The sequence below is a fragment of the Eubalaena glacialis genome, chromosome 7 (assembly GCF_028564815.1).
Source record: "Eubalaena glacialis isolate mEubGla1 chromosome 7, mEubGla1.1.hap2.+ XY, whole genome shotgun sequence".
NCBI lineage: Eukaryota > Metazoa > Chordata > Mammalia > Artiodactyla > Balaenidae > Eubalaena > Eubalaena glacialis.
The window spans coordinates 106,188,049-106,213,343 of record NC_083722.1 but is presented as its reverse complement, the minus strand read 5'-3'; the positions used below and the strand labels follow the sequence as shown (position 1 = coordinate 106,213,343).

Here is a 25,295-nt window from a genome sequence, read left to right as displayed (position 1 = left end):
CAGAACTTGCCATGCCTCCCAGGCCTGAAGGAACAAGGCCCTGACTCCCACACCTTTGGACCTGAAGCCCCTCTCCAGCTCCATGGCCACCGGCCCCTACCCCACATCTTCCCTTGGCCTCAGCCACCCAGATCACCCGCAACACTGTCTGCAGTGCCCTCCCCTTCTCTGGGTACCTCATGGAACAGTTGTCTGCAGCCAGGACCACAATGAAGTGGTCATCTCTGCAGCCCCAGCATGGGCACAGTGCCAGGCATCAGAGCCTCAGTTAGTGTTGGCTGAAAAGAAGCAGATCAAGTATCCCCTCCTCCAGGAAGCTCCCACAGATTTCTCCTCCCCATACACTTCCTTCTAAAGTAAGAGTGTGCTCTGCTGTGCTCCCAGAACTCTTTGTACACATCTTTACCAAAGACCCTGTCTCTGTACAAGAGAATGGATCTGACCCAGAGTAACTGCTCTCTTATCCGAAAAAAGAACGATTATGTGAAAGGGGGACTTCCCTGGTGGTGCAGTGGCTAAGAATCCGCCTGCCAATGCAGGGGACATGGGTTCCAGCCCTGGTCCGGGAAGATCCCAATGCCGCAGAGCAACTAAGCCCATGAGCCACAACTACCGAGCCTGTGCTCTAGAGCCCACGTGCCACAACTCCTGAGCCCGCATGCCACAACTACTGAAGCCCACGCGCCTAGAGCCTGTGCTCTGCAACAAGAGAAGCCACCACAATGAGAAGCCCATGCACTGCAACGAAGAGTAGCCCCCGCTCGCCACAACTAGAGAAAGCCTGCACGCAGCAATGAAGGCCCAACACAGCTAAAAATAAATTAATTTTTTAAAAACAGAAAGATTATGTGAAAAGATACAATAGACTTGTTCTACCTTAGAGCAGTCAACCTTAGAGGGGATGAGCACCTTGTCAACAGAGGCAAGTAAGTAGAGGCTCTCTGACCATCTGTCAGGGATGCCTGGAAGGAGATCTAGGCAATGAGCAGAAGGTCAGAGTCACGACCCAGAGTCCCTTCCAACTCCAAGCATCTTTTAAACAAGCATAACCTAAATTATTCCTTTCAGGGCAGGAGCCAGATGAGGTGTGTGTTTCCAAAAGAACAGCGGCTCTTTCCTGTCCCCTGGGGCAGGAGACAGCAGGGGGCTGCAGCCAGGTTACAGCCATTGTGAGGACATCGATAAATTATGTAAACGGGACCTTCCACATCCCCACTCCCTCCGGCTCTATAAAAAGAGGTCACGTTTGGTTATGTGAGCAGCCGCCACGGCACGAGGCAGAAGCCTTGCTCACGTGGCCCCAAGCCCTGAGTGGGCACCAGAAGGCTCCTCCAGACTCTGGAAATACACTGAGAGGAGACCCATGATCAGCTCGCCCCGCTCCAGCCCTTCAACAACAGGGAGATCACTGTCTGCCACCACAGAGCCGGTCTGTTAGAGAACTCGGGGAGCTGGAGGGGCCTCCCCCAACCTTGACCTAGGCCCTGCCTGTCCCCGGCATTTGTTTCTCACTCCACTGCAGGATGGCCGTGCTCAGGAGTTGGGATTTTCTCTACCAGCGGCGGGGTGGAGGCCCAGAAAGGGAGCGGCACACAGGCTAAACTTGGGGCAGGTAGCTGGTGGTCAGGGTAGGGGCAAGATGGAAGAGGCGAGGCCAGAGGCAGGGAGACTGGGAAGGGGCTGGGCAGTGACCTCTGCTTGAGATGGTGGTGTGGACGGGATGTGGATGGAGGCAAGATACTTTCAGTGTCAGTTCTTGTTCTTAAAATTCCTGAGCGCAGAAAGGGACCGGTGGGCATAAGTTGTCCGCAGTCAGGTTTTGGACCAGCGTTCTAACTCTACGTACTCTTTGCCAGGGCTGCCATTACAGAGTACCACAAACAGCAGAATTGCATTGTCTCCTGGTTCTGAAGGCTGGAGGTCTGAGATCAAGGTGTCGGCAGGGTTGGTTCCTTCTGAGGGCTTTGAGGGAGGCTCGGCCGCAGGCCTCTCCTCTAGCTTCCGGTGACGTGCTGGCAGTCTTCAGCACTCCTAGCATGTAGCAGCATCGCCCAGATCTCTGCCTTCCTCTTCCCATGATGATGTCTTCCCTGTGTGTGTGTTTCTGTCCAGATTTCCCCTCTTTATGAGGACACCAGTCACATGGGATGCAGGCCCACCCTAATGGCCTCATCTTAACTTGATTACCTCTATAAAGAGCCTGTCTCCAAGGAAGGTCACATTCTGAGGTACTGGGTGTGGAGAGCTTTCTGGGGTGGGGGAGGGGAGGGGGCGGGGAAACGACACAATTCAGCCCATGACATCTTTAAACTCTCTCAGCAGTGACTTGTCAGGGTCGGGGTGGAAGTGAGTTCTCAGACACCAGGATGTGGAAGAGGAGAGTTGGATTCAGGACCCCCTTCCCACCAGGTCTGAGATTCTAAAGTACTTTTAGTACAACTGGATTTTCTGCCCTTGACATGTCCTCTCCCACTGAAGGACGTTTTACAGCAAATATTGCTTTATTATTTTGTTATTTGTCACTGGGTCAGAATCACTTGTTCAGTTGATCTGTGCTGTGTGTGAAGGGCCATGGCAGCTCCAGGCTGGTTTTTTGTTTTGTTTTGTTTTGTTTTGTTTTAACATCTTTATTGGAGTATAATTACTTTACAATGGTGTGTTAGTTTCTGCTGTATAACAAAGTGAATCAGCTATACGTATACATATATCCCCATATTCCCTCCCTCTTGCGTCTCCCTCCCACCCTCCTTATCCCATCCCTCTAGGTGGTCACAAAGCACCGAGCTGATCTCCCTGTGCTAGGCGGCTGCTTCCCACTAGCTATCTATTTCACATTTGGTAGTGTATATATGTCCATGCCACTCTCTCACTTCGTCCCAGCTTACCCTTCCCCCTCCCCGTGTCCTCAAGTCCATTCTTTACATCTGTGTCTTTATTCCTGTCCTGCCCCTAGGTTCTTCAGAACCTTTTTTTTTTTAGATTCCAGGCTGGTTTTTGCATCCTAATTGCTGGGCAGATCCAGCACCCTGCAAAGGTGGGGGGGGGGACAGCTTCTGATTGGCTGGGTCTGCTCTGGCCTAAATGGCCCAGATGTCAGTCTATTATTACAAAGAGGGCAGTAGGCAGCCCTTACTCTCACAGGGAGATGTCATGTTTTACACAAAGCCTAATCATTCGCATTTATTCTAAGCCAATGTCACATTATATAAATAAATTATCCTAAAATGCAATGTCCTTCTCCTGCCCGCCCCCCTGGCAAAAAACTGAAAACACACAAACATATTTATCATTGAGTTTGCAGGAAATGTGCATGTAGATGAAGCAGGGACAAGATCCTGTGCAGCAGTGGAGTGTTCTGTACTCTTGCCTGGGACCATATCCAAGAGGATGTTTATTGTGGTCTTTCTCAAAGCCCTTGTCCAGGTCAGGATAGCCAATGGTTTCATCTTAGGATGCAGTATCGTGGGTGATAGGTGGTGGCTGTCTGGGACACTGCAGAAAAGAATTGTGAGACCACATCAGGGTTTCATCAGAGGGTGCTATGATCGATTAACAATGCCTACCATGGGCACAGGAAAGGAGGAGATGGTCTGTGTGCCATCAGTACCTCCTGGTCATCTAGGCCCCTTACAGTGGCGCTGCCTGTGAGCAGGGCTCACTCTGGAATCCATGAGGGCAGGGAGGGCCTGCACGAGACGATGTCCACTCCATGGCACATGCCCTCCCACCCAGGTCCCGGAAGCCATCCGCAAGTGCCAGCGAGCAGGCATCACTGTCCGCATGGTCACCGGTGACAATATCAACACAGCCCGGGCCATCGCCATCAAGTGTGGCATCATCCATCCTGGGGAGGACTTCCTGTGCCTTGAGGGCAAGGAGTTCAACCGGAGAATCCGCAACGAGAAAGGGGAGGTATGTGGCCCAGTGCAGAGGGTCCTCAGAGGGCAGGGCTTGGATGGGGAGCTGGGAGGCACGGGCATGCATGAAGCTCCAGCAGCCAGCCAGTGTGCCACTCGGAGCCCAGTGATCTAGGCAAGTCCCCTCCCTTCTCTGGGCCTCAGTTTCTCTCCCCGACCCCACCGACCCGCCCCTCCCCCATCCCTCTCCAGATTGAGCAGGAGCGAATCGACAAGATCTGGCCAAAGCTGCGGGTGCTGGCTCGCTCCTCCCCCACGGACAAGCATACCCTGGTCAAAGGTAAGACTTGGGCGGGCACGGGCAGCTCTGAGGCCCAGGCGCCAGGCCTCCCCGGGCCTTCCTGTCCTGGCGCCTTCAGCTTCTTTCCAGGATGGAAGGGGCTCCTGCCTGGGGCTCCCCGCACCTGGGGACGCCCTGGGAGGCCTGCTAAGGGCCACAGTGAAATGAGGTGGCGAATCTGCTCCCTGGGCCCCACCTCCCATGGGCAGCAATGGGATTGCCTATCCAGGGGCCAAAACTCATGGCCTGAGGGCTGAATGGGGCCCACAGATGAGTTTATTTGGGTGGTGTGTCTTTTTTAATGTTCAATTTGCATGACTTTATACAGACCCTGCTTGCTCCCATTTGATGCCGTCTTAACCACTGTTGTCTGACACTCCGCCCATTTCATTTACTTATGTTCTCAGTCTGGCCCCAGAGCTTGTGAGTTTGAGACCCTTGGTCTGCCTGTTCTCTAAGGATGCTATCTGACATGTGTAACCAGGACGCCGGGAATGGGCTGTCCGGGGAATAGCCATCTGAGAAATGAGCCAAAACCCAGCGTCCTTCTTCCCTGACTCCCTCCAGGGAGAGGGCACACCCCTCGCTGAGCCCATCTAGCTGGTCAGGTGCTGGGCACTTTCAGAGTCACATAGGCCTGGGTTTAAATCCAGACTCTGCCCCTGCCCTGCTCTGTGGCCTTGGGCAAGTGCCCAGCCCCAGGGCTCAATTTTTCCATCTGTAAAATGGCCGTAGGGGGAAGGTTTCTGGCTGAGGTCATCCCTAGGGCATCTTGGATTCCTCTCCTAAAGGTGCTGCCCAAAGACATTAATGAAGGCAGATCTGGCCTTGGAACAGAAACACAAAGCCCCAGAACCACAGATACCCAAGCAGGAGACCACCCCCAACCCATCCCCATTTCTTATTCAATCATGCACTCATTCATTCGCACATTCTCTTGATAAATGTTTACTGAGGATCTAGTATGTGCCAGGCCCAGGTCTTGGCCGACGTGGTCCTCCCGTCTTGGAATTTGTGGTCTAGGTTTTATCCAGCAGACATTAAATAGGCAGTTTCCCTACGTAGAGCTAAAGGCTGCACTGGTGGCAGAGAAGGGTGATCTGGGCCCTCTGCTGGCCTCTAACTCGAGCTGGGGAGGGTGTCATATTGCAGGCCGTGGAAGGTGGGATGGGGGGCCAGGGGGAAGGGCCTGTGTTTCAGGCAGGACAGGGAAACTACACTATGAAAGCCCAGAGGCAGAGATTTCCAGGCACTTTCAAGGACTTGAAAGAAGTTCAGTTGGCTGGGCTGGGGCCTCAAGCGAGAGAGAGAGACAAGAGGAGGAGGCCAGAGAAGGAGGTGCCAGCATCAGTTCACATAGGGCCTTGAACGCCAAGCGGTGACCTGCACAGTTAGCCCAGGTGGGGAGCCGAGGGAGGGCCTTGAAGGGGAAATGTTGTTTTAGAAAGCTCCCTCCCTGCTGCTGTGTGGAGAGTGGCCTGGAAGCAGAGGGGCCACCAGGACTGTCCAGCTGTGAGCGGTGACACCTGGGCAGGGGTGGTGACAGTGCAGGTGCACTGCAAGGGGACGGGTCTGAGAACTCTTTGTGGGCAGGAAGGGCCTGGGCCCGGCGATTGTTCAGATGGGGTGGAGGGATGGGGGAGAGGGGAGTCCAGGATTGCTCAGTCTATACCTGCTTGAGAGCCTGCTGCATAGTTTACAAGGGGGCAGCTAGGTGTCAGGAGTCGCACAAGAAGTGACCGATTTGAGGGGAAACTGATGCACTTGCTTTAGGAGGCCGAGCTGGAGGCCCTCTGACATCCAAGTGGAGATGTCCATGGAGTCAGGGCTCAGGAGAGAGAGCTGGCCCCCGATAAAGATGTAGGTGGGGTGTGCCGAGTGGGGGTAAGCAGAGGAGCCGCTGAACCCAGGAACCTCCCACCTGAGCGGTGAGCAGAGGCTGAGACCTGTCAGCGGGTCTGTCACCAAGAAGAGGCAGCCAGAGGGGTCGGGGGGCAAGCAGGAGCAGGGTGTCCAAGAAGACGAGGAAGGAGGCCTGCTGAGGGGAAGGTGTGGTCCACGGTGTGAATGGCTGCTGAGAGGTCCAGAGACAGGACAGGAGCCATAGGAGTCGGCCACAGGGAGGTCCCTGGGGACCATGCGCTGCGGGGCGTGTCAGCACTGGTGGTGCAGGAAAGAGGTCTGGGGGAAGGGGCTCTTGCAGCTCCCCCCTCTATCGGGAGCTGTAGGAGAGCTGGGCCAGCCTGGGGAGCCGCAGGGGAAAACTGGCCCCCTCCTTGCCTCGGAGAAGCACCCAGGCGGGCCCAGGGAACCGGCGGGGTGAAGGCCTCAAATGCCAAGTGCACAGAGATTGGATAATCCGGGGCAGCAGAACAGCTTGGGGGAGTGGCCAGGAGGACTTCCGGTGCACACGTCCTGAAGCCAGACCTTGAAGAGGGTGGAGCTTTGACCCTTGCAGGGAGCTGGGGGGAGACAGGGTCTGGGGGTACAGTGCCAGGTCAGGGAACTCATTCCCTCCTTCCAGAGGCTGCTGCGGTTTGCCAATCGCAGGACACACGTGTGGGAGCTACAGTGACCTGATTAGGGTGGGCGGGGGTCCCCAGGGTGTCACAAAGGCTTCCCAGGGAAAGCGGTATCCGGGCTGAGACCGGGTGACTGGGTGACGGGGACGGCTGGTCCAGGGAGCAGCCTGTGCAAAGACGGGCAGGTGGCCAGCTGCATGGGACGGAGAGCCGTTCCCGTGGCGGAAGCACAGTCTGGGGGTGGCTGGTGGAGGGAAGAGATCAGAGAATGGGCTGGGTGTGACCACGGAGGACCAAGTGGGTGGAGCCAGGAACTCGGCGTCATCCTGAGGCCGAGGGCAGTGAGAGTATGACTCTCAGCTAGTGCTGGGGGCCGGGTTCAGACTCAGGTGTCAGAGAGAAAGGCCCTGGGGCTGCTGTGAAGATTGGAGGGGAGCCTGGTGTTAGGGAGAGGGGGAGTGGAGGCGCTGCGTGTGGGGTGGGCAGAGAGGAGGGTAAGGATCCCAGTGGGGCTTCGGGGCTGTAGGACCCGCAGACGCAGTGATGCATCTGATGTGCGGAATGGGACAGGGATGTATCAAGGTTGACACCCGAGTTTCTGTCCTGCCACGGATGTCTCTGCTTGGGGCCCCGCAAACTCCACACACACCCAGTGACGACTTCTTTCACGCATCCTTTTCTACTGGCCCCAGAGCAGTGACAGGGGCCGTGTGTCATCTGTTCACTCTGTTATTTGCTGAAGATTTTACTGAGGATGAACATCTGGAGCAGTCATTGGCAAATGGCAGAGCCCAGGCCTCCTCGGGTGTGACTGACACCGCCCGCCCCACCCCCAGGCAGAAGGTGCTGGGGGAGCAGATAGTAGGCCCCCCGGCCAAACCCTGGTGCCCCAGGAGGACAGAGGGGCCCCTGGGGTATAGGCAGAGGGGAGGTACGTCCGGCCAGGGTGGCTGCCACTGTGGCCACGGGCTGCAGAAAGCAAAGAGGATGCTGGAGAGGCAACAGGCCCAGACCACAGAGGGCCGCAGCCGGCCCCGGACTTGGGCCCCACATCCCCTGCAGGTGCTGGGAAGAAGCTCGACAGGAGGGGGTGGCAGGGCAGGGGCCAGAGAGGAGGCTGTCCCCGCCCCACTGGGAGTCCCAGGGCCCCCAGTACATGCTCACCCCACCCACAGGCATCATCGACAGCACACACACGGAGCAGCGACAGGTGGTGGCCGTGACGGGAGACGGCACCAACGATGGGCCCGCGCTCAAGAAGGCCGATGTGGGCTTCGCCATGGTAGGAGCTCGCGGGGGCCTGGGGCAGCATCCGGCAGGAGCCCGCAGGCAGGGGGTTCGGGGGGCGTGGACCACACAGCCTCCGGCAGGGAGTGCAGCACTCCCAGTGCACACTCCACCCGCCCTCCGTCCACCTGATACTCCCAGCACTCTTGAGGCTCAGCCTGGCCTCCGGGTCTCCCTGGAAGGGTAGAGGGCGCTTTCTGTAGCGATGGGTGTGGGGGAGGGAGGGTGAGGGAGGGGAGGGCCCCCCTTTCTGAAGGCAGACCGTTGGCCTCAGGGCTGGGTCTGTGAGGAGCAGGGCTGTGGTATGCATGTGTGTGCACACACGTGCATGCCTCGTGTGGCCTGGTGGTGCGGGGGTGGGTGGGTGTGTGCGGGGGCTGCTGTAGGGGTGAGGACAGTGCCGCTAGCGCTGCTCGCCTCTCCAGTCACCCCACCCAGGCTCCTGTCCCCATCCCCACAGGGCATCGCAGGCACAGATGTGGCCAAGGAGGCCTCGGACATCATCCTGACGGACGACAACTTCAGCAGCATCGTCAAGGCGGTGATGTGGGGCCGCAATGTCTACGACAGCATCTCCAAATTCCTGCAGTTCCAGCTGACGGTCAACGTGGTGGCCGTGATCGTGGCCTTCACGGGCGCCTGCATCACGCAGGTGGGTCCTCCAGGGGCGGGCAGGATGGCGCAGGCCGAAGCCTGGGGAGGGCGGACACCCACACGGGGTGTCCCAGATCGTCATACCTGCACGCTGAGGGCCAGGAACTGCATCACAGACCCACCCATGTAGGCGCCAGCCCCACAGAGTGCAGGAGATGAGGCTCAGAGAGGTGGCGGGATTTGCCCAAGGTCACCCAGCAAGTGGAGATGCCAGGCCCACCTCCACATCTGCCTGACCCAGGCACAGGCCTGGCCCTTGCTCCAAGAGGCAGGAGAGGTGATCCTCAAGGGAAGGCAGGACCCCTGGCCGCATAAAGGGCCAGACAGAGGCCGGGGCAGGACAGGCAGCCAGCTGGGGTCGCGGAGTGTGCAGGGCCCTGGGAGCCTCAACTCCGGTGTGGAGTGCGTTGGGAAAGGCCTCTGTGCCTGGGTTCCTGGGCCTTGTGGAGCCGACAGGCAGGCCCCAACACCTGCAGCCTCACTGCTTCCTCACCCACCTCACGAGGCGGGAACTGTGGTGATCCCCATTTCACAGAGGCAGAAGCTGAGCCTCAGAGGATGGGCCTGCCAGGCACCTGCCATTGCTCCCGCAGCCTCCTGCCTCACCCCAACAGGGGCTGGCCAGGAGAGGGCAGGTGTTCTGAGGCCTGGCCCCTCCCAGAACCAGGTGGGCAGACAAGCTCCTGCCCATAAGAGCACCCAGAGGCCCAGAGGCCAGCACTGCCCTGAAGAGCTGTGTGGCCCTGGGAATGCTGTCCCCTCTGTTGTACTCTGAGCCCTTGAGGGTGCACGTGGCAGCACCCAACACCCCAGCCCTGAGAGTGAGAGCCCTGGGGGGTGCCTAGGGCGGGGTGGAGGCGGGGGTCCCTTCCGCTCATAAGGGCCTGTCTCCTGCTCTGTGGACAAGAGGCTCCCTCTAGTGGTGGTTTGAGGGACACTCCCGTGGTACAGCCGCTCACACCAGGCTTCTTGGAGACCAGCTGGTGCCAGATGAGGAAACTGAGGTGCCAAGGGGACCGTCAGTTTGCCTGAGGTCTTGGATTGAGTTGGTGGCAGGGTTGTGAAGGCCTTGGTGGGGAGATGGGGGCCCTGACCCCAAGGTGCATAGAGGAGGCTGATGGGCAGGAGGAAGCTGAGGGGAGTGGGGAGCGTGACTGAGCCGGGGCAGAGGTGGGAGAGGTGGCCTGGAGGAGGGGCGGTGATAAATATCTAGGAGGTGAGTGAGTGTGTAAGGCGTAGGCGGAGGGGCCTCAGGAGCCAGCTCAGTCCAGGCTGCTGGGTGTGTAGGATCTGCGGGCTTCCTGGAGGAGGTGCTCGGGCAGTGTAGACCACGTGGTACGACTGTGCACAGACAGTATGAATATGTGATCCCTGTCTTAGCCGGAGAGAAGTGTGGGGGTGCACACCAGAATGTGGACGGTGGGAACCTGTAAATGGTGAATGTTGATGAGTTTTAGCTTCTTCTGTTCCTTACTTGCCCACATTTTCTACCAGGAAAATACATTATTTTTGGCGTCATAGACACACATAATAATTGCTTAAAGTAAACATAAGAGGTAAAGAGAAATTGGGTGGTAGTAAAAAAGGGACAGGGTCCCAGGCATTGTTTGTGGGATAGGAGAGGCCCGAGCCATTGATGGTTGAGGGGAAAGAGGCAGCGGGAAGCAGAGGAGGTGGGGTCTGTTCGGGAGATGGTTGTGGGAGGGTCGTGACCTTAGCCTGGAGGAGAGGCTCGTCCAAACGGGGGCTGGAGAGGAGGAGGAGGAGGGAAGGTGGCGGGGATGTGGCTGTATTTACGGGGGCTGGGCTGTGGAACTGGTGGCCATCGGGCCTGGGGCTCAATTTTCTCCTGTGGGAGAAGACAGGTCTGAAGTGGGCAGGTCTGGGCTGTTCTCCAGGGAAGGCCTAGCAGACCCGCTCCGCGCCTGCTCTGGAACCCAGGGGGTGGGCCAGCCGAGGAAGACCCATGGGGAGAGCCGGCCTCAAGGCTCCGGTGGGAAGCTGCTGACACCTCAGGAATGAGCCCCACCCCAGGCACTTCAGGGCAGCAGGTGGGCCGGCCTCCCCGTGACAGCCCCCTCCACTCGCTATCCCCAGGACTCCCCTCTGAAGGCCGTGCAGATGCTCTGGGTGAACCTCATCATGGACACGTTCGCCTCACTGGCGCTGGCCACCGAGCCACCCACGGAGACCCTGCTTCTGAGGAAGCCGTACGGCCGCAACAAGCCCCTCATCTCGCGGACCATGATGAAGAACATCCTGGGCCACGCCGTCTACCAGCTCACCCTCATCTTCACCCTGCTCTTTGTTGGTGAGTGCCCCACCCTGCCCACCGGGGACGCCATGGCCCAGACCCAGTGCTCTGGATTCACAGCTGCCTGCCTGTTTGCTGGTGAGGTAATGGAGGCCTAGGGAGGTGAAGTTAGTTGCTCAGGGTCACACAGCAAATCTTGGGTAGAGACTGGCCCTGCCCCAGGTCTGGCTGACCCCAAAGCCAGGGATTTTTCCACTGATGAAAGCTCCAGACACTGTGTACACAGTGCAAGGCGGTGCCTCACGCCAGCCCCACAGGAGCCTGAAGCTCTAGGGGGAGTGACCAGCCCCTTCTCTCATTGCTCCCACACTTGGAAGGATCCTCACCACACCGTCCTCAGAAAAGAGCCACATGCCTGCCTACCCGCCAGCTGTTTCCACAACACTTTTACTTAGGACCCTCTACCACCAGCCCCCGTGACAATGAGGGCACCGAGCACAGAGCGGGGAGGTGACTTGCCCGAGGGCATGCAGCCGGTCTGAGGTGGCACCTGGGCCAAGAGCGAGGCCTCGCTGGTTCTAAGACTGGCCTGGCTTCCAGGGTGCTTCAGAGATGATCTGGGCAAAGCCCACCCCTGACACCTGGAGAGGGCCAGAGGCGGGCAGGAGCTGGCCCACAGTCGCACGGCAAGTTGGGGCCAGCTCAGCGTCCCCAGAGCCTCTCTGAGCTGGGTTTTCAATGCCAACGAGCCCTTGCCCTCAAACTCCAGAGAACAGATGGGGATGGGGCACGATCCCATTCCTCAAAGTGCAGTTCCCTTCCGTAGTATTGGCAGGACGGTTGCAAAGATGATCATGAAAAGCCTTGGAGGATGTTTGGGGAATGCATAACTAGGAGAGACTCAGAGAAAGCTGTCAGGCTGGGGAGAGAGGGGGGCGTGGTGGGCTCCTGCTTTACTCGCTGGCTTCCCCACTTGAGCGCCTGCTCTGGGCGGTCCTGGATTCAGCTAGATCCTCACACTCAGAAAACCCCACAAGCCCTCCCAGCACCAGCTCATGCAGCTTTGCAAAAGGACGCAGGACGGCATCAGGCATGCCGTGGGTGGGTGTCCACACAGCAGCCTGGGGCTGTGTCCCCCACACACCACCACATGGCAGCTCCTGTGACAGAGAATTAGGCCACCTGGGTGAGTCCAGAGCCAGCCTGGCCTGGAAGCTCCAGCCTCCATGCAGGAACTGGTCTCTCCTGTAACAGCCCCTTGAGCTTCCAGAGGTCTCAGCAAGGATGTGCTCAGTTACAAGCAGCAAGACTTTCGGGGGGACCCAAAGCCATGGCCTCCCGCCAGGTGTTCCGAGGTCACTCTACGTCCTCCCAGTCCGGATGAGTTTGCCAACCAGGGGTCGCTTTTTATAAGCCCTGTCGCCTTGTAGCACAGCTGGCCTCCCACCTTTATCAGATTTCTGCAGAAAAAGTGGAAGAACGTCCACCCAAGGCCTTTCTCCCCTAGAGGAGAAAGGGTTTTGTTACCCCTTCACTTACACCCCGCAGCTCAGGCCCACCTGCCCCCCCAGTGTCCAGAGAGCACCTCCCGCATCTGGGTGACCCACCCGGCTGCTCAGAAGAGGCCCCCACGCAGGGCCAGGCATCCCCCCAGCCCCGTCCCTCAGCCCGGCTCCCGCCCTCTCGGCTTGGCAGGCGAGAAGATGTTCCAGATCGACAGCGGGAGGAACGCACCCCTGCACTCGCCGCCCTCCGAGCACTACACCATCATCTTCAACACCTTCGTCATGATGCAGCTCTTCAACGAGGTCAACGCCCGCAAGATCCACGGCGAGCGCAACGTCTTCGACGGCATCTTCCGGAACCCCATCTTCTGCACCATTGTGCTGGGCACCTTCGCCATCCAGGTACCAGGCCCCCACCCTGACCTGGCCGGGGTGGGCAGAGGGCAGCGGGCAGCCGGAGCCCCTCAGCAGTGCCCTGAGAGCCCAGACCTCCGAGCTGGCCCCTGATGGCCTGTCCCTCTGTCTCTCTCTCTGCTCCCTTTGACCTCCAGATAGTGATCGTGCAGTTCGGGGGGAAACCGTTCAGCTGCTCTCCGCTGCAGCTGGACCAGTGGATGTGGTGCATATTCATCGGGTTAGGAGAGCTTGTCTGGGGCCAGGTGAGTGCTGGGGGAGCTGCAGGAGGGGCCTCTCAGCAGGGGAAGGGAAAGAGCACTGGACAGGGAATCCAGGAGCCCCAGGAATGGGTCATGGCTCCTCCATGGATTAGCTGTCTGGCCCCGGGCAAGGGCCTCCCCGTCTCTGGGGACCGGAGCAATGGGGGGTTGGCCCAGGTCTCGAATGCTGGTCATTTGGGTATCGCCACTAAGATTTTTGCTTCTGTCTATACACCCCGCTGATTCTGTTATTTACTTGATACTTTCTTTTAGTCACATCTGTTTTTCTAACTGAAATTTATTTCAAAAGGTAACTTATATTACAGATATGATTGGAAAATCAGTATCACTTTTCATAAACAGAAGCTAACAAAAAAAATGTAACATGAACGATGTTATTAAACTCTAACTAGATGCCATGGCCAGCCAAGGCTCAGAGCTCGAAGCTGGCTTGTTGTAGAGAGCATTAGTAGGTGCTGTGACGCCAAGCAGACGCTCCTTCAGAGAGCTCGGAGGGAACGTAAGAGGGGCAAACCCTGCTGCATCACAGTGCTGTGTCTGCAGCCATCTGTGGCCCTCCCCAGCTTCGGGGAACCCTGGGCTGGATCCTCTCTAGGGGCCCTTCTAGCCATGACCCCAGAACGTTCTCCCACCAGGCACATGCACACACACACGCACACACACCATCATGGAACTCACAGCTTGCAGCTCAAAGACGCCTGACCAGGACATGGTACCCAGGGCTGGATCCAGGCAGTGGGGGCCCCAACAAGCCTAAGACGTTGGTCTTGCCTTCAAGCTGTTCCCAGGCTAGAGTGGGAAATTCCAGTGATAGAAATTAACTAGAGGGTAAAGAATAAAATTTAGTTTCACTCAGAACAATCTTCTTTAAACTTTGGAGCTTCTTTGGAGAGTTGATAAACTAGATTTGACTTAACAACGCCATTCCCTGGGCACCCTCAGGGTCTGGGCATCTTTGTCCCACTGGACAGTCCCTCAGGGAGCCCTCGGCGTCTGGATGAGCAGCTTCCTAACACCTAAGGAAGATGCCAGTGGGCAAGGCCCACCTTAAGCCCCCGGGGAACCCCTGAGAGTGTGCAGGTCAGCCCCTGTCAGTCCCTAGAGGAGATGTCAGGGCCCTCTGACCTCTGCCACCTCAGCTTCCCCACAGGGCCTGCCGCTCAGGCCTCAGCCCCATGGACAAGCCCTTTGGAGGAAGAGTAAGAACAAAGGCATATCCCCCTCCCATATTGCCTTCCCTTTCCGGGAGGGCAGCCATTCCAAGAGTCCCAGGATTGACTGCCCCCAAGGCACGCAAGCTCTGAGCCCCTGTTGCCCAGGGTTGGGCACCCCAGGACCCAGCGATCTCAGTAAGAATAAGCCAGAGACCTGAGGGCCAGTGACTTAGACACACCATCTCCAACTCTGAGAACTGTTCCCAGCTTTCCAGATGGGAAAGCCGGAGCTCAGAGAGGTTAAATGACTTGCCCAAAGTCACAGGACTTGTGAGGTCTGGGGTATCCAAAGTCACACGTGTCCAACTCCCCAGATTTCCCACGATGTCCCCCTGACTCTGGATGAGTGAGTGAATTAAGAAGCAAATTAAAAAGAAATCTAAAGATTGAGTCGAGGAAGGGGTGAGATGAGTTAAGGAGTGAGGTGACCGTAACTAGGTCAGTGGGTAAGAAGAGCAGGAGGGAGGGAGGGAGGCCGACCCCCTCCGCTGACAGCTGGGCCCCTTGCAGGTCATTGCCACCATCCCGACCAGCAGGCTCAAGTTCCTCAAGGAGGCGGGCAGGCTCACGCAGAAGGAGGAGATCCCGGAGGAGGAGCTGAATGAGGACGTGGAGGAGATAGACCACGCCGAGCGCGAGCTGCGGCGGGGCCAGATCTTGTGGTTCCGAGGCCTGAACCGGATCCAGACCCAGGTACAGGCGGCTCCTGGGGCTGGGCCCGTGCCTGGCGGGGTGGGTGGTGATGGGGGTGAGGGGTGAGGGTGGGTCCGGACCCGCTCTCACCATCTCACCAGCCTCCTGTGCACCCATGTTGCCCCCACACACATTCTGCGTGGCTGCCGAAGAGCGGCCTCCTCGGGAAGGTCCTACCTCCCTGTCCACCTGGCCGGGCTCAGACTGGGGTCACACCCACTGTGGGCTTTGGGGCGGGGGGCAGGGGGTGCCCCTAAGGTGGAGGAGGGGTGACCCTGAGGGCCGAGGTGAGTGAGGGGCTCCTGTCAGGCTTGCTGGGGGGCCACCAGGAGGGTCAGGCGAAGCTGGAGGCTGATCCACGTGAGGCCAGGATGGCAGCTTCAGGCCGGGGTGGGCCCCAGATTCTGCCGGCCACGTGGTCAGCCCTGCGGTGCGGGCTTGTGCACATGCACATACATCTTCCTCCACAGGGGGCTTCAGACACTCTCCTAGCCCCCACTGGGGCATTGGGTCAGTTCTGGGGACCAAAGCTTGGTTTTCCACACACACACGCACCCCAAGGACACGCATGTAGAGCACACGTGCGGAATGTGTGTCCGGCCAGAAGCAGGTCTCTGCCTCAGAACGGGACTGCGTGGCCACCACGTGACACACGCCACGAACATGCAGCCCCCGTGTTCCCACACGGCCCCTCTCCCTGGGTCAGGGTTGCAGTTCTCGGGGTGCTTTCACAGCCCTGTAGGATGAGGAACAGAGGGACCAGGAAGCCGAGAGAGGCTCAGTCTCCTGCCCAGCCGTCCTGGGACAGCTGTGCTGGGCCGTTCACGGCCACCCTGCCCCCATCACGCTCTGGGAAGTGCGTCAGGGCCCCCCACCTTGGGCCTGTGGTCCTGCAGTCCTACGTGGCCTACCGCTGCATTTCCACCCAGCGCAACGAAAACAGGTCACCCGGGCTGCCTCACACCCTACAGGGACTGTCCCAAACATCATCTCATTGGCCTTCCCAGCCCCCTGAGAGGTCGGTATGCCCCGCACCTAGTTTTAGGGGTAACCGAGGTTCAGGAGACAGCCCTTTCTGGGCGCTGGGTCAGGGGAGCAGGTTGCAGACCCAGAGCCTCCTGACAGACAGCAGTCTGGGCTCCGGGACTAGCCCTCCGGGTAGCCCCCATCCCCCACTTCCCAGGAGGGCCTGGCAGCTCTCAGCACACACACAGCCCTGGTGCTGTCACCAGCCTGGCCACAAAGCCTTTGAGGAGGACCCCGGGACTGTAGTTTCTTGAGTGAGCACGAGTCCCATCTAGCCTGACTCTTACGGACCACTAAGTGGGCCAGTGCTTTGCCCCTCCCGGCTAACCCTGCCAGGTAGGTGGCACTGCCCCTTCTGAAGGACAAGAAACTGCCGCCAGGCAGTGACTTGCCCAAGGCCGTCTAGCTCGTAAGTGATAGAGCTGGGGTCTGGGCCAGGGTCTGTCCACCCCAGAGCTCCCAGCACACCACTCTGGCTCCACGCCTGGTCCCAAGGGCTGAGCACCCCCTCTGCCTCCAAACACCATGTTTAACGCCCCACCCGCGGCCCCCAGCCCAGCCCATTGGCCCCTGAGTCACTAGAGCAGGACCAAGGCCGGGCCCCTGTGGCTCCCCCCTCAACCGGGCCCTGGGGACCCCAGGTGCCCGAGCTGAGCAGACGTCTCTCAGAGCCTTGGAGCGTGCCTGGTATTGTTGTTTTGGTTTAAGTGGCGTGCTGTCTTGCCGTGGCTGCGGCTGTCCTCGTGGCCTGGCGCCTGTCAGTCGTGTAGCTGTCGTGTCCATTCTTTTCGCAACTTGTCTCGTTCTCTCCTCCGTTGCAGATTGAAGTAGTCAATACTTTCAAGAGCGGGGCCTCCTTTCAGGGAGCCCTGCGGAGACAATCCTCCGTCACCAGCCAGAGCCAGGACGTAGCCAGTCTCTCTAGCCCTAGTCGCGTGTCGTTGTCCAATGCTCTTTCCTCTCCGACCAGCCTTCCTCCTGCTGCAGCTGGGCGTGAGTGTGAATCCTTACCGCCTCGGGTGCCACCACCGCCAGCGCCGGGCGGGCAGGAGGGCAGGGGCCGGGGCGCCAGGGACTCGGGGGGCAGGAGGTCGTGATTAGGCCCAGGGGGCTGAGGGGCCCCGGCCATTGAGGAGGGTCCCAGGTGGTCAGCAGACCACAGCCAGGCACGGGGTGGCAGTCCCTTAGCAGGTCAGGGTCGGCTGGGGTCGGGGTCAGGGGTTATGACCAGGCAGTCATGGGGTCGTGAGGGTCACAAGTAGTCAAAAAGTCTGGGTCAGTCAAAGGATCACCGTCGGTCAGGGAGGTTTCAGTGATCAAATGTCACAGTCCCCCACGGGGTCACGGTGGCCAAGGGGGAGCAGGCAGCTGGGGGACGCGGTCATCCCAATCAGTGTAGGGCTACACCCGGTCAGGAAAAGCCTGGCTCTTGAGGGCCAGGGTCAGAGTTGGCCAGGAGATCACAGTCTTGCGGTCGAAGTCAGGCCAAGGGTTACTGTGGGTCAAGGGAGGAAAGGCTCTCAGGGGTCACAGTCAGCCACAGTGAGGTCCAACCCAGAGGGATCACTGTAGATCAGAGGTCACAGTTGGTCAGGGGACCCAGGCCCCCAAGGAGATCACAGCCCGGAGGCCCTGTACCCGGTAGTTCAGCCCCTTCTGCCCTCTCTCCTTGTACATCTGATAGCACCAGCTGCCTTACACACACTTCTCCCTGCAGCGGGGCTTGGAGCACAGTGAAGGCCTGAGCCCTGCCTGGAAGGGACAAGGCTCCTGACCCATTCCACTTGACCTCAGGTAGAGAACAGTGGGGGTCTCATCTTGGCTGGCTGCCAGCAGGCCCGAGGGACCCAGTCTAACCTGTGGCTTCCTCCTTCCTCATTGGAGGGACACCTGGGACTCCGACCCCCTCCATCACCTCCCTTCCTCGAGCTCATCTCCTCACACCAGGGCTTCTGACCCAAGTTTCTCAACTCTGGCCTTGTCTAGATCTTTATGAACCCCCCATGGCTCCAGGCCCCAGAGGGCACAAGGAGTTTGTTTACCACCTACCTCCCTTCCCTGTCTCTAGTCAGCCCCTCCTAAACCACAAGGGAGCTGCAGTCTGGTCCTCTCACGTTGTCTGTTCACTCAGCCAGCCCTCGGGCTTCTTTGATGAGACTCCAGGCCTCATCTCTTGATACTTTATAAGGTGCCTCTACCCCCCTCCCAAGCACAGAACACCCAAAACACACATCTCTGCCACCGGGCAGGAGAGGACCATGTGCTGGGTGACAATGATGCCATCTGAGCCCTTGGACAAGAGGCGCAAGCCACACGGTGCTGTCGGTGGTGTGTGCTCACGTCCCACGACCTTTCCGTGGGTGCAGTCCCGCCAAGTACACAAAATGACAGGGAGGATGCAGAAACGGGGCAAAGCTCCTGTGCTCGTTCATCAGCACGAAAACACAGCGATGGGGAGGCCAGACGAGCCAAGGTGAAGTGAGGCCACGTTTGAGCAGATGGTGTCTGAGTCACGTTCCCATGAGGCATTGTCACCGGCAAGTCACTGCCAGGCTTTCTCAGAGCAGGAGACACTTTGTTCCCACTCTCTCCCGCTCCAAACAGAGAGCCCTCGCCTCGGTGGAAGGCCCGTGCCCAGCTGCCCTACTCCTGCATCAGCCGAGTTCCAGCCTTGCTCAGCGCTGCCTCCTGTCGTGAAGTGCAGAGACCAAAAGTGCTCAGGGCTGGAGAGCCACTTGGGGAAAGGATCTCTTCCTCTCGGTGTTCCCACTGCCCTCCCATTGCCTCCTGCCTCCCTCCGGCCGGTCTGACTGCCAGAAGGTGGCCTCCAGGTCCAGGCCCAGTTCTTCGTCCTCCCCGGTTCGGCCTCTTTCTTGAAGCGTGGTGCCTCACCCTGGCCAACACGGAGCTCACGGCACTCCTGGGCACCTGCAGCCTCTCCCTTGGTTAGGCCCCGCATCTTTGCTCTTCCAGTCTCGAAGGAAGAGTGCAGTCATCTTGAACCTTTTCTTCCGTCCTTCATAAAACCATTCAGTAAGGCCAGTCCTGTGACAATTGGTTCTCAACGCTTTTCCTTCAGAGAAATGCCCATTTCTGCCTGCCCTTTGCTTCCTATCTCTAAGCCAATCTCCTTCTAGCCCAGATTAATCCCTTTATCCCATGGTGACCCAACTTTGGAACAGCCTTTGAGAAGGATGCTATAGGCCTTGCCCATGACCCATCATTTTCTCAGAGGACCCAAAGGGGCTGATCAAGCATGACTCCCTCACCCAAGTGCCGTCTTGGCTCTCCCTCAGGCATCATGCCTCCTTAGGAATCTTGCATTCCTACCTGCAATTGTAGGATCCAGCCTGTAATTCTGGGTCCCTTCTGGGACCCTTTCTTGGGCATGGGGTCTCAAAAAAAGCCTGACCATCCCCTTGCTCAAGGGTACTGGTTCCAAAATTGATCACAACCTCTGTGGTTTCAACAGACACATTTTGGTCAACACAGTCACGATGTGAAATATCCCCTAGTTCCTCCTTTCCTTGAATAGTTTCTATAGCAATGTCACCTCCTCTGGTCTCCAAGGACTCTGAGAGCCCTCTAGATACCAGGCAGGGTCCCTACAGAAGCCAAAAGGCTTTCTTCCCACAGGGTGTGAAGCAGGGGGCCAGGAAGTAAGAGAAGGGGTCCCCGATTGGGTGGGTGGAGAGGTGGGCTCCCCCCACCCCCTGCCTCCTCTGAGCAGGATGTTCTTCCCAGGATTCTCCAGTAGAGTAGGGTGCCTGTTGAGTTGAAAACACCTGGGCTGTCTGTGCCCTGGAAAGAGTCAAACCACTGTCCTTTGGGCTATCAGAAGTGACCACCAAGTCCTGGGGCAGGGTGGCGTGTGCATGGCTGACTTCTGACTCATGACTTGGGGTGAGGAACCCCCCAGCACATCACACATCCCTCCCTCAGCACCACTGTGAGGCGGAGGGCCCCAGGCAGACAGATGCCATGCGGTGACAGGACAGTCTGTCTGGTCAGACTGGCATTGGAATGATCGGGAGGAAACTCTGGTCCACTGCCTTGCTTTCCTCTTCTGACTTACCCAAAGGCAAGTTTCTTTTTTTCTCCCAGAAACTTAATGGCACACCCCTAATGCCTTATACTTGAGCCTCACCCAAAATTTTCCAAAGCAGTTCCGCACATCCTTCACTCCACATACACCTCACAACTGAAATGTGAAGAAGGAGGAGCTGCCAGTACCTCCATGTAACTGAGCGAGACACTGAGACTCAGAGAAGTGAACTGACTTGGCCAAGATCACACAGTATGTAAGTGACAAGAGATCTGACTCCAAAGTCCCTCATTTTTCTCACCACCCACACCACTTCCCAGAGAAGCCCACAGACCTAGAGCCCACAGAGGTTGAATTTCCACCTTGGAACCTGTACCCACTCCCACAGCCTCATCCAGTGAAAAGGAGCCAATCCTCTGGGCTCTAGAAGGCCAGGGAAGCTCTTTCTCTGCTTGAGTCTCCACCAGCCTGGCAGGGACTGGGAAGAGGGGCATTTTCCCATCGGTGATCAGGAACAGAATTAGCATTTAGCTCTTAGATCCAAGGCCAAGCTACAGAGCTCCTCTCTCTTATTCCCACAAATTCCTAACCCATCTCAAGCTACCTTTGTATTTAGCAAGTTCGTAGCACGCTCCATGTTCATGAGTGAAGGTCCTGTTCCTTCAAACCAACCAGGCCCAGACCATCAGACTCCTAACCCCAGACCAGCCACTTTCTGGACGCCGTACCCTGCTAGATAGGGCATCCCCCATCCCACTCCCCCTTCAGATTCCCGGTTCTGAGGACTGCTAGGGCAAGGAGTTTGCATCTCTTAGGGGGAGAAGTGAAGAAGAAGGGAAGGAAAGGAAGCTGGACCTCTCATTAGCATTCTGGTAACTAACTTAGTGCAACCTTGGGTTGGCGAGAAAATGGCTTGCTTCTGGGGGGGAGCCCAGACCTCTCCGCTGTCTGAATATTCCATGTGTTTGTTTCCCTAGAGGGCTAGAGAACCCTGGACACAGAGTTCAGCAAGAGAGAGTGAAATTAAAAGAGGTTGTGAGTCTTTAACCTTGAGCCTGAAATGAATGTGAATCAATCCCAGACTCTTGGCTTCCTTGAAGCCGGGTAAACATTCGAGTATGTCGAACCCGCCCCAGACCGGGGCCCATGCATTTCCTCAGAGCCACCGACAACGGGCGTGGGGCTCCCCACCCCCTTTGTGCTGATGAAACCAAAACGTCTGAAAGCCCACAGACCGAGGCCCTTCCTCTCTTCCCCCTCACCCCACGCCCCAGTGCAGCTCATGCCAGCAAGGCCCATCACCAGGGCAGGCAGGGAGGGGAGATGGAAGAGCTTTGTTTTCTTCCCATACTTTTTTCCATTTCAGCCGCGAGAGATCCGAAGTGGAGACTTGAGATGGCCGTGGCGGGGTGTCCCGAAAAGTCTTGTCCCCACAGTCTTGTCCAGAGCAGTTCATTCTTTCTGTTGTCTCCATTCCAGGGGGAGGGCGAGGGGCCTACATCTCATTGTGTGTCATCCCCTCCGCGTTGTCAGTCACACGACAGGGTCCTGCCACCATCCCTCCTCCTCCACCAGGCGCTCCCGGCTGGCATCTTATTGCAATTCAGCCAGGCTCTGGGCTGAGCAGCTACAATGATCATTATTATTCCCATTTTACAGTTAAGAAAACTGAGGCCTGCAACATCTTTTTTGTTGTTGTTTTCACTTAATCAAGGGAGTAATGGCCCAGTTATCAGGAGATCAGAATATTGAATACTCTCTACAGAGCCACAAATAGGGAATCCAGGGAGAAAGAAATCTCAGAGCAGCCAAATGGCCATCACGGAGGACCAGCACTAATGCATGGCATCTGGCTGGCTGTCGCTTGGCACCTGATGCCTCTTACTGAAAGCAGGATTCCACCAGGCAGGTTTCCCTGGAGTCCCCAGCCCACAGCACATAAGAAGGAGAAGGGACAGAGATGCTTTTGAGAAGACAAGGGAAAGTCAGAACTAGTAAGTGATGGCTGACAGCAAAGGAGAAAAACTTAAAAAAAAAAATCAAAACTGTGGGGTCTTACACAAGACCAAGAAGGCTTATTGACTAACTTAAATTCTTCTCTGTGTTCTCTAAATTAAAAGGCAGAGGAGCTTATGACGTGCTTTAGAAAGACTCCTCTCTGAAATAGTCAAGTAAACCCTGAGCTGTGACACTTAAAACCATCAGCCACAGTCACTGTGAAAATTCACTCCCATGGACAGAGCTTTCCCCCCTGAGCCCCACCAACGAGCTACCTCTGGGTTTAGCTCCACAAATCCTGGGACCACAAGGGCCTCCCCACAACTGCCCTGTCCAGTCCTCTGTCCCCCTACAGGCCTGTGATATGGGGGGAGGGAAGGCCAAGATGGGCGGCCGCAGCACCCCGGCCGCCTCGGCTGAGGCTCTGCTCCTTGGAAGCATGGATACTGCCTTGCTTTCCCCGCCACTGGCTCCGCTCTGAGTTGGGGCTGGGAAGAGAGGAGGAGGCGCCTTTGTCCCGAGTCCCATCGGCCCCTTGAGATGGCAGGCATGGCTCCCCCTCCCAGGAGTCCAGAGAAGGGATGCCTCTCTTCAAAGTGAGGGTCCGGTTCCTGTGCACCCTGTGAGGCAGGACAGGGGACGGCCAGGCCGCTGGTGTGGCTCTCCTGCAGTCAAGGCACCCAAAGTGGCAGAGCCCGGACGCAGACTCGGGTCTTCCTGACTCTGGATCCAGTGCTCTGTCCACTGGCCTGGACGACTCAGCGTCCAGCCTCCTTCCATTCTTCAGGGAACCCAGCTTCCAACTGAGACACAGAAAATGAAAGAACTTGCTGTTTTGTGGCTCAGTTCCACACCCTCTTAGAATCCTACCCAGGGCCCGGGTTTGGCCCTCTGATTCTGGCCTCGTTTTTTGGTATTGTGTTTTCAAAGCACAAATAAAGAAAGAAGGAAAAAACCCCAGGAAATAAGGGACCCCAAAGCCAACTCCAATGAGTGGCCAGGGCTTTGAGTCTATACTCGAGTGTTTACCTCCCGAATGCATGAAGGGAAGAAACGTTGGGTACAAATGACCTCCATTCACATTGTCCAGGCTTCCAAGTGTAGCCGTGTGTCCGTCTGTGTGTGCCGTGTGGTTCCCGACCCCCCCACTGGAGCATGCTCCTGACCCTGAATGTCATCAGTCGCCGCCTCCTTCGTGCTTTCTGGCTGCCTCTGCTCTGCACCCCAGAAAGCCCCGAGTTGGCTTCGGTTTGCTTTGCTGCTTCGGTTTGATGTTGCCCTTCTCTGTTTGGCCCTCGTGTGTCCCTTCTCATCCCGGCTCATCCAACTGTCTCTCCTTTCTGTTCCTTTTCTGTTTGTCACACGTTATCTGTTCCGTGTCGTGTGGTTTCTTAACCGCGTGTGGTTTTTCTAAGATTAATTTTTTATAAATAAATAGCCTCTCCTCCTTCCTCCTTTATTCCCACCTGGTCCCGCTCCCCTTCTGCATGGTCGAACCTCTGCTTTAAAGTTAACAAGGCTCAGTCTCTCACTAGGTCTGGGTGCCCGCTGGAGTGGACTAAGCTTCTTCTAACCACTGTTTCCCATCATCGCTATGATGGGCCTTCCTTCCTCCTGTCCTAATACTGTAGTCTTTACCCAAACCCAAGCAATTTTAAAAACCTCACGGATGAACACAACCTACATCCCCGCTTCCATTCTTCCCTCTCCTCTCCGTGCTCATGACACCCAGCGACTGTGGATTCCAGCCACCTGCTGTGCCCGAACCCCCTCTCCCACCCACCCCTCCTCCGAGCCCCCCAGAGCTTGGCTGCCGGCCCCCCTGGGGGCAGCGCTCCTCACCCCCGTGCTTCCCTTGCAGATCCGCGTCGTGAAGGCGTTCCGTAGCTCTCTCTATGAAGGTCTAGAAAAGCCTGAGTCTCGAACCTCCATCCATAATTTCATGGCTCATCCTGAATTCCGGGTCGAAGATTCACAGCCCCACATTCCCCTCATCGACGACACCGACCTGGAAGAAGATGCCGCGCTCAAGCAGAACTCGAGCCCGCCGTCCTCGCTCAACAAGAACAACAGCGCCATCGACAGCGGGATCAACCTGACGACCGACACAAGCAAATCAGCTACCTCTTCAAGTCCAGGGAGCCCCATCCACAGCCTGGAGACGTCGCTTTAGCTGAGGACCCCGCCACCACCCACCTCCCGGGCACCCACCCGTCCAGGCACCCGACTCACCCAAGCAGCAACGAGCAACAGCAGGAAACCAAATACCGGCGAGAAAACCGTTTCCACCCAACAGACCCTTTTTCTGGCTGCGATGCTGTTTGAACTCTTTTTCACTTTGAGGCGAGGGCGGGATCTCCTCCGGGGGCTTAAGGGAGTGAGCGGTTTTTCCCAGAACTAGCCCTTCCTGGCTCCCACCTGACATGGGCCAGCCACGCACCCGCCCGGCGCCATGTCCCCTGCATGAATGTACTCTACACTTCCGGTCCTCCCCTTGTTTGGTTTTTGGGGGGTTGGGGAGGGGGTTTTTTTCGTTTGTTTGTTTGTTTTCTTAGGCGGGAACTGCAGACAGACTCTTTTCTGAGACTATTTATCCAATCCACTGGTCTGTGAGTTTTTGAAATGCTTGCGCAGCATGGTCTCAGTTGTATAGGTTAATTTAACAACTTTTTGAAATTGCAGAGCTTAACTCGCCTAGTAAATTTGCACCAATGGAACCGAAGAACTTCAGACACTCACAAGGTTATATCCATTTCTTTGTATCTATATCAACGTATACTTCTCCAAGACTGTATACGTCCATATAGATAGGTAGATATATATGTGTCTATATATATCTATATATATAGATATATATAGATATATATACATGGATATATAAAGTTTCTTTGCCGGCATGTTGCCTTGTTTCTGCTTAAATTGCTCTATTTTAACTTATTTATGTCCTAAAAGAAGAATGTAATTTGTTTACAAACCTGTAGATAACGTCTTGGGCTATTTGTACGGTTTAAGAACACTGGTGGCTGAGATGCTATAAAAACACCTCAGCCTGACACACACCTCCCTGGATTGCATCCTTGATGTTTTACGATAGCCATGCTCTGATTTTTGCCTGCTACTTCCGTTCAATAATGTCACTACCGAGGGAGGCTCGGGCAGAAGCCAAATGTTAGCGAGTATCCATCCTGAGGGGTCCAACAGCGTGCTCCGTAGACAAAGGGGG

At 57.0% G+C, this 25,295-nt stretch overlaps 1 protein-coding gene across 1 annotated transcript in view; it reads left to right on the top strand.

The window, feature by feature from the left end:
* The window catches only part of ATP2B2 (ATPase plasma membrane Ca2+ transporting 2), a 347,108-nt gene extending 322,450 nt beyond the window's left edge, over positions 1-24,658 (top strand). The window contains exons 17-26 of the mRNA XM_061195585.1: positions 3,733-3,912; positions 4,110-4,197; positions 7,895-8,001; positions 8,467-8,658; positions 10,758-10,971; positions 12,610-12,821; positions 12,971-13,078; positions 14,821-15,003; positions 16,851-16,964; positions 23,934-24,658. Coding sequence (XP_061051568.1) covers positions 3,733-3,912; positions 4,110-4,197; positions 7,895-8,001; positions 8,467-8,658; positions 10,758-10,971; positions 12,610-12,821; positions 12,971-13,078; positions 14,821-15,003; positions 16,851-16,964; positions 23,934-24,245 — 1,710 coding nt within the window. The 3' untranslated portion in view covers positions 24,246-24,658. The remainder of the gene's footprint in view (positions 1-3,732; positions 3,913-4,109; positions 4,198-7,894; positions 8,002-8,466; positions 8,659-10,757; positions 10,972-12,609; positions 12,822-12,970; positions 13,079-14,820; positions 15,004-16,850; positions 16,965-23,933) is intronic.
* Positions 24,659-25,295: the final 637 nt, after the last annotated feature.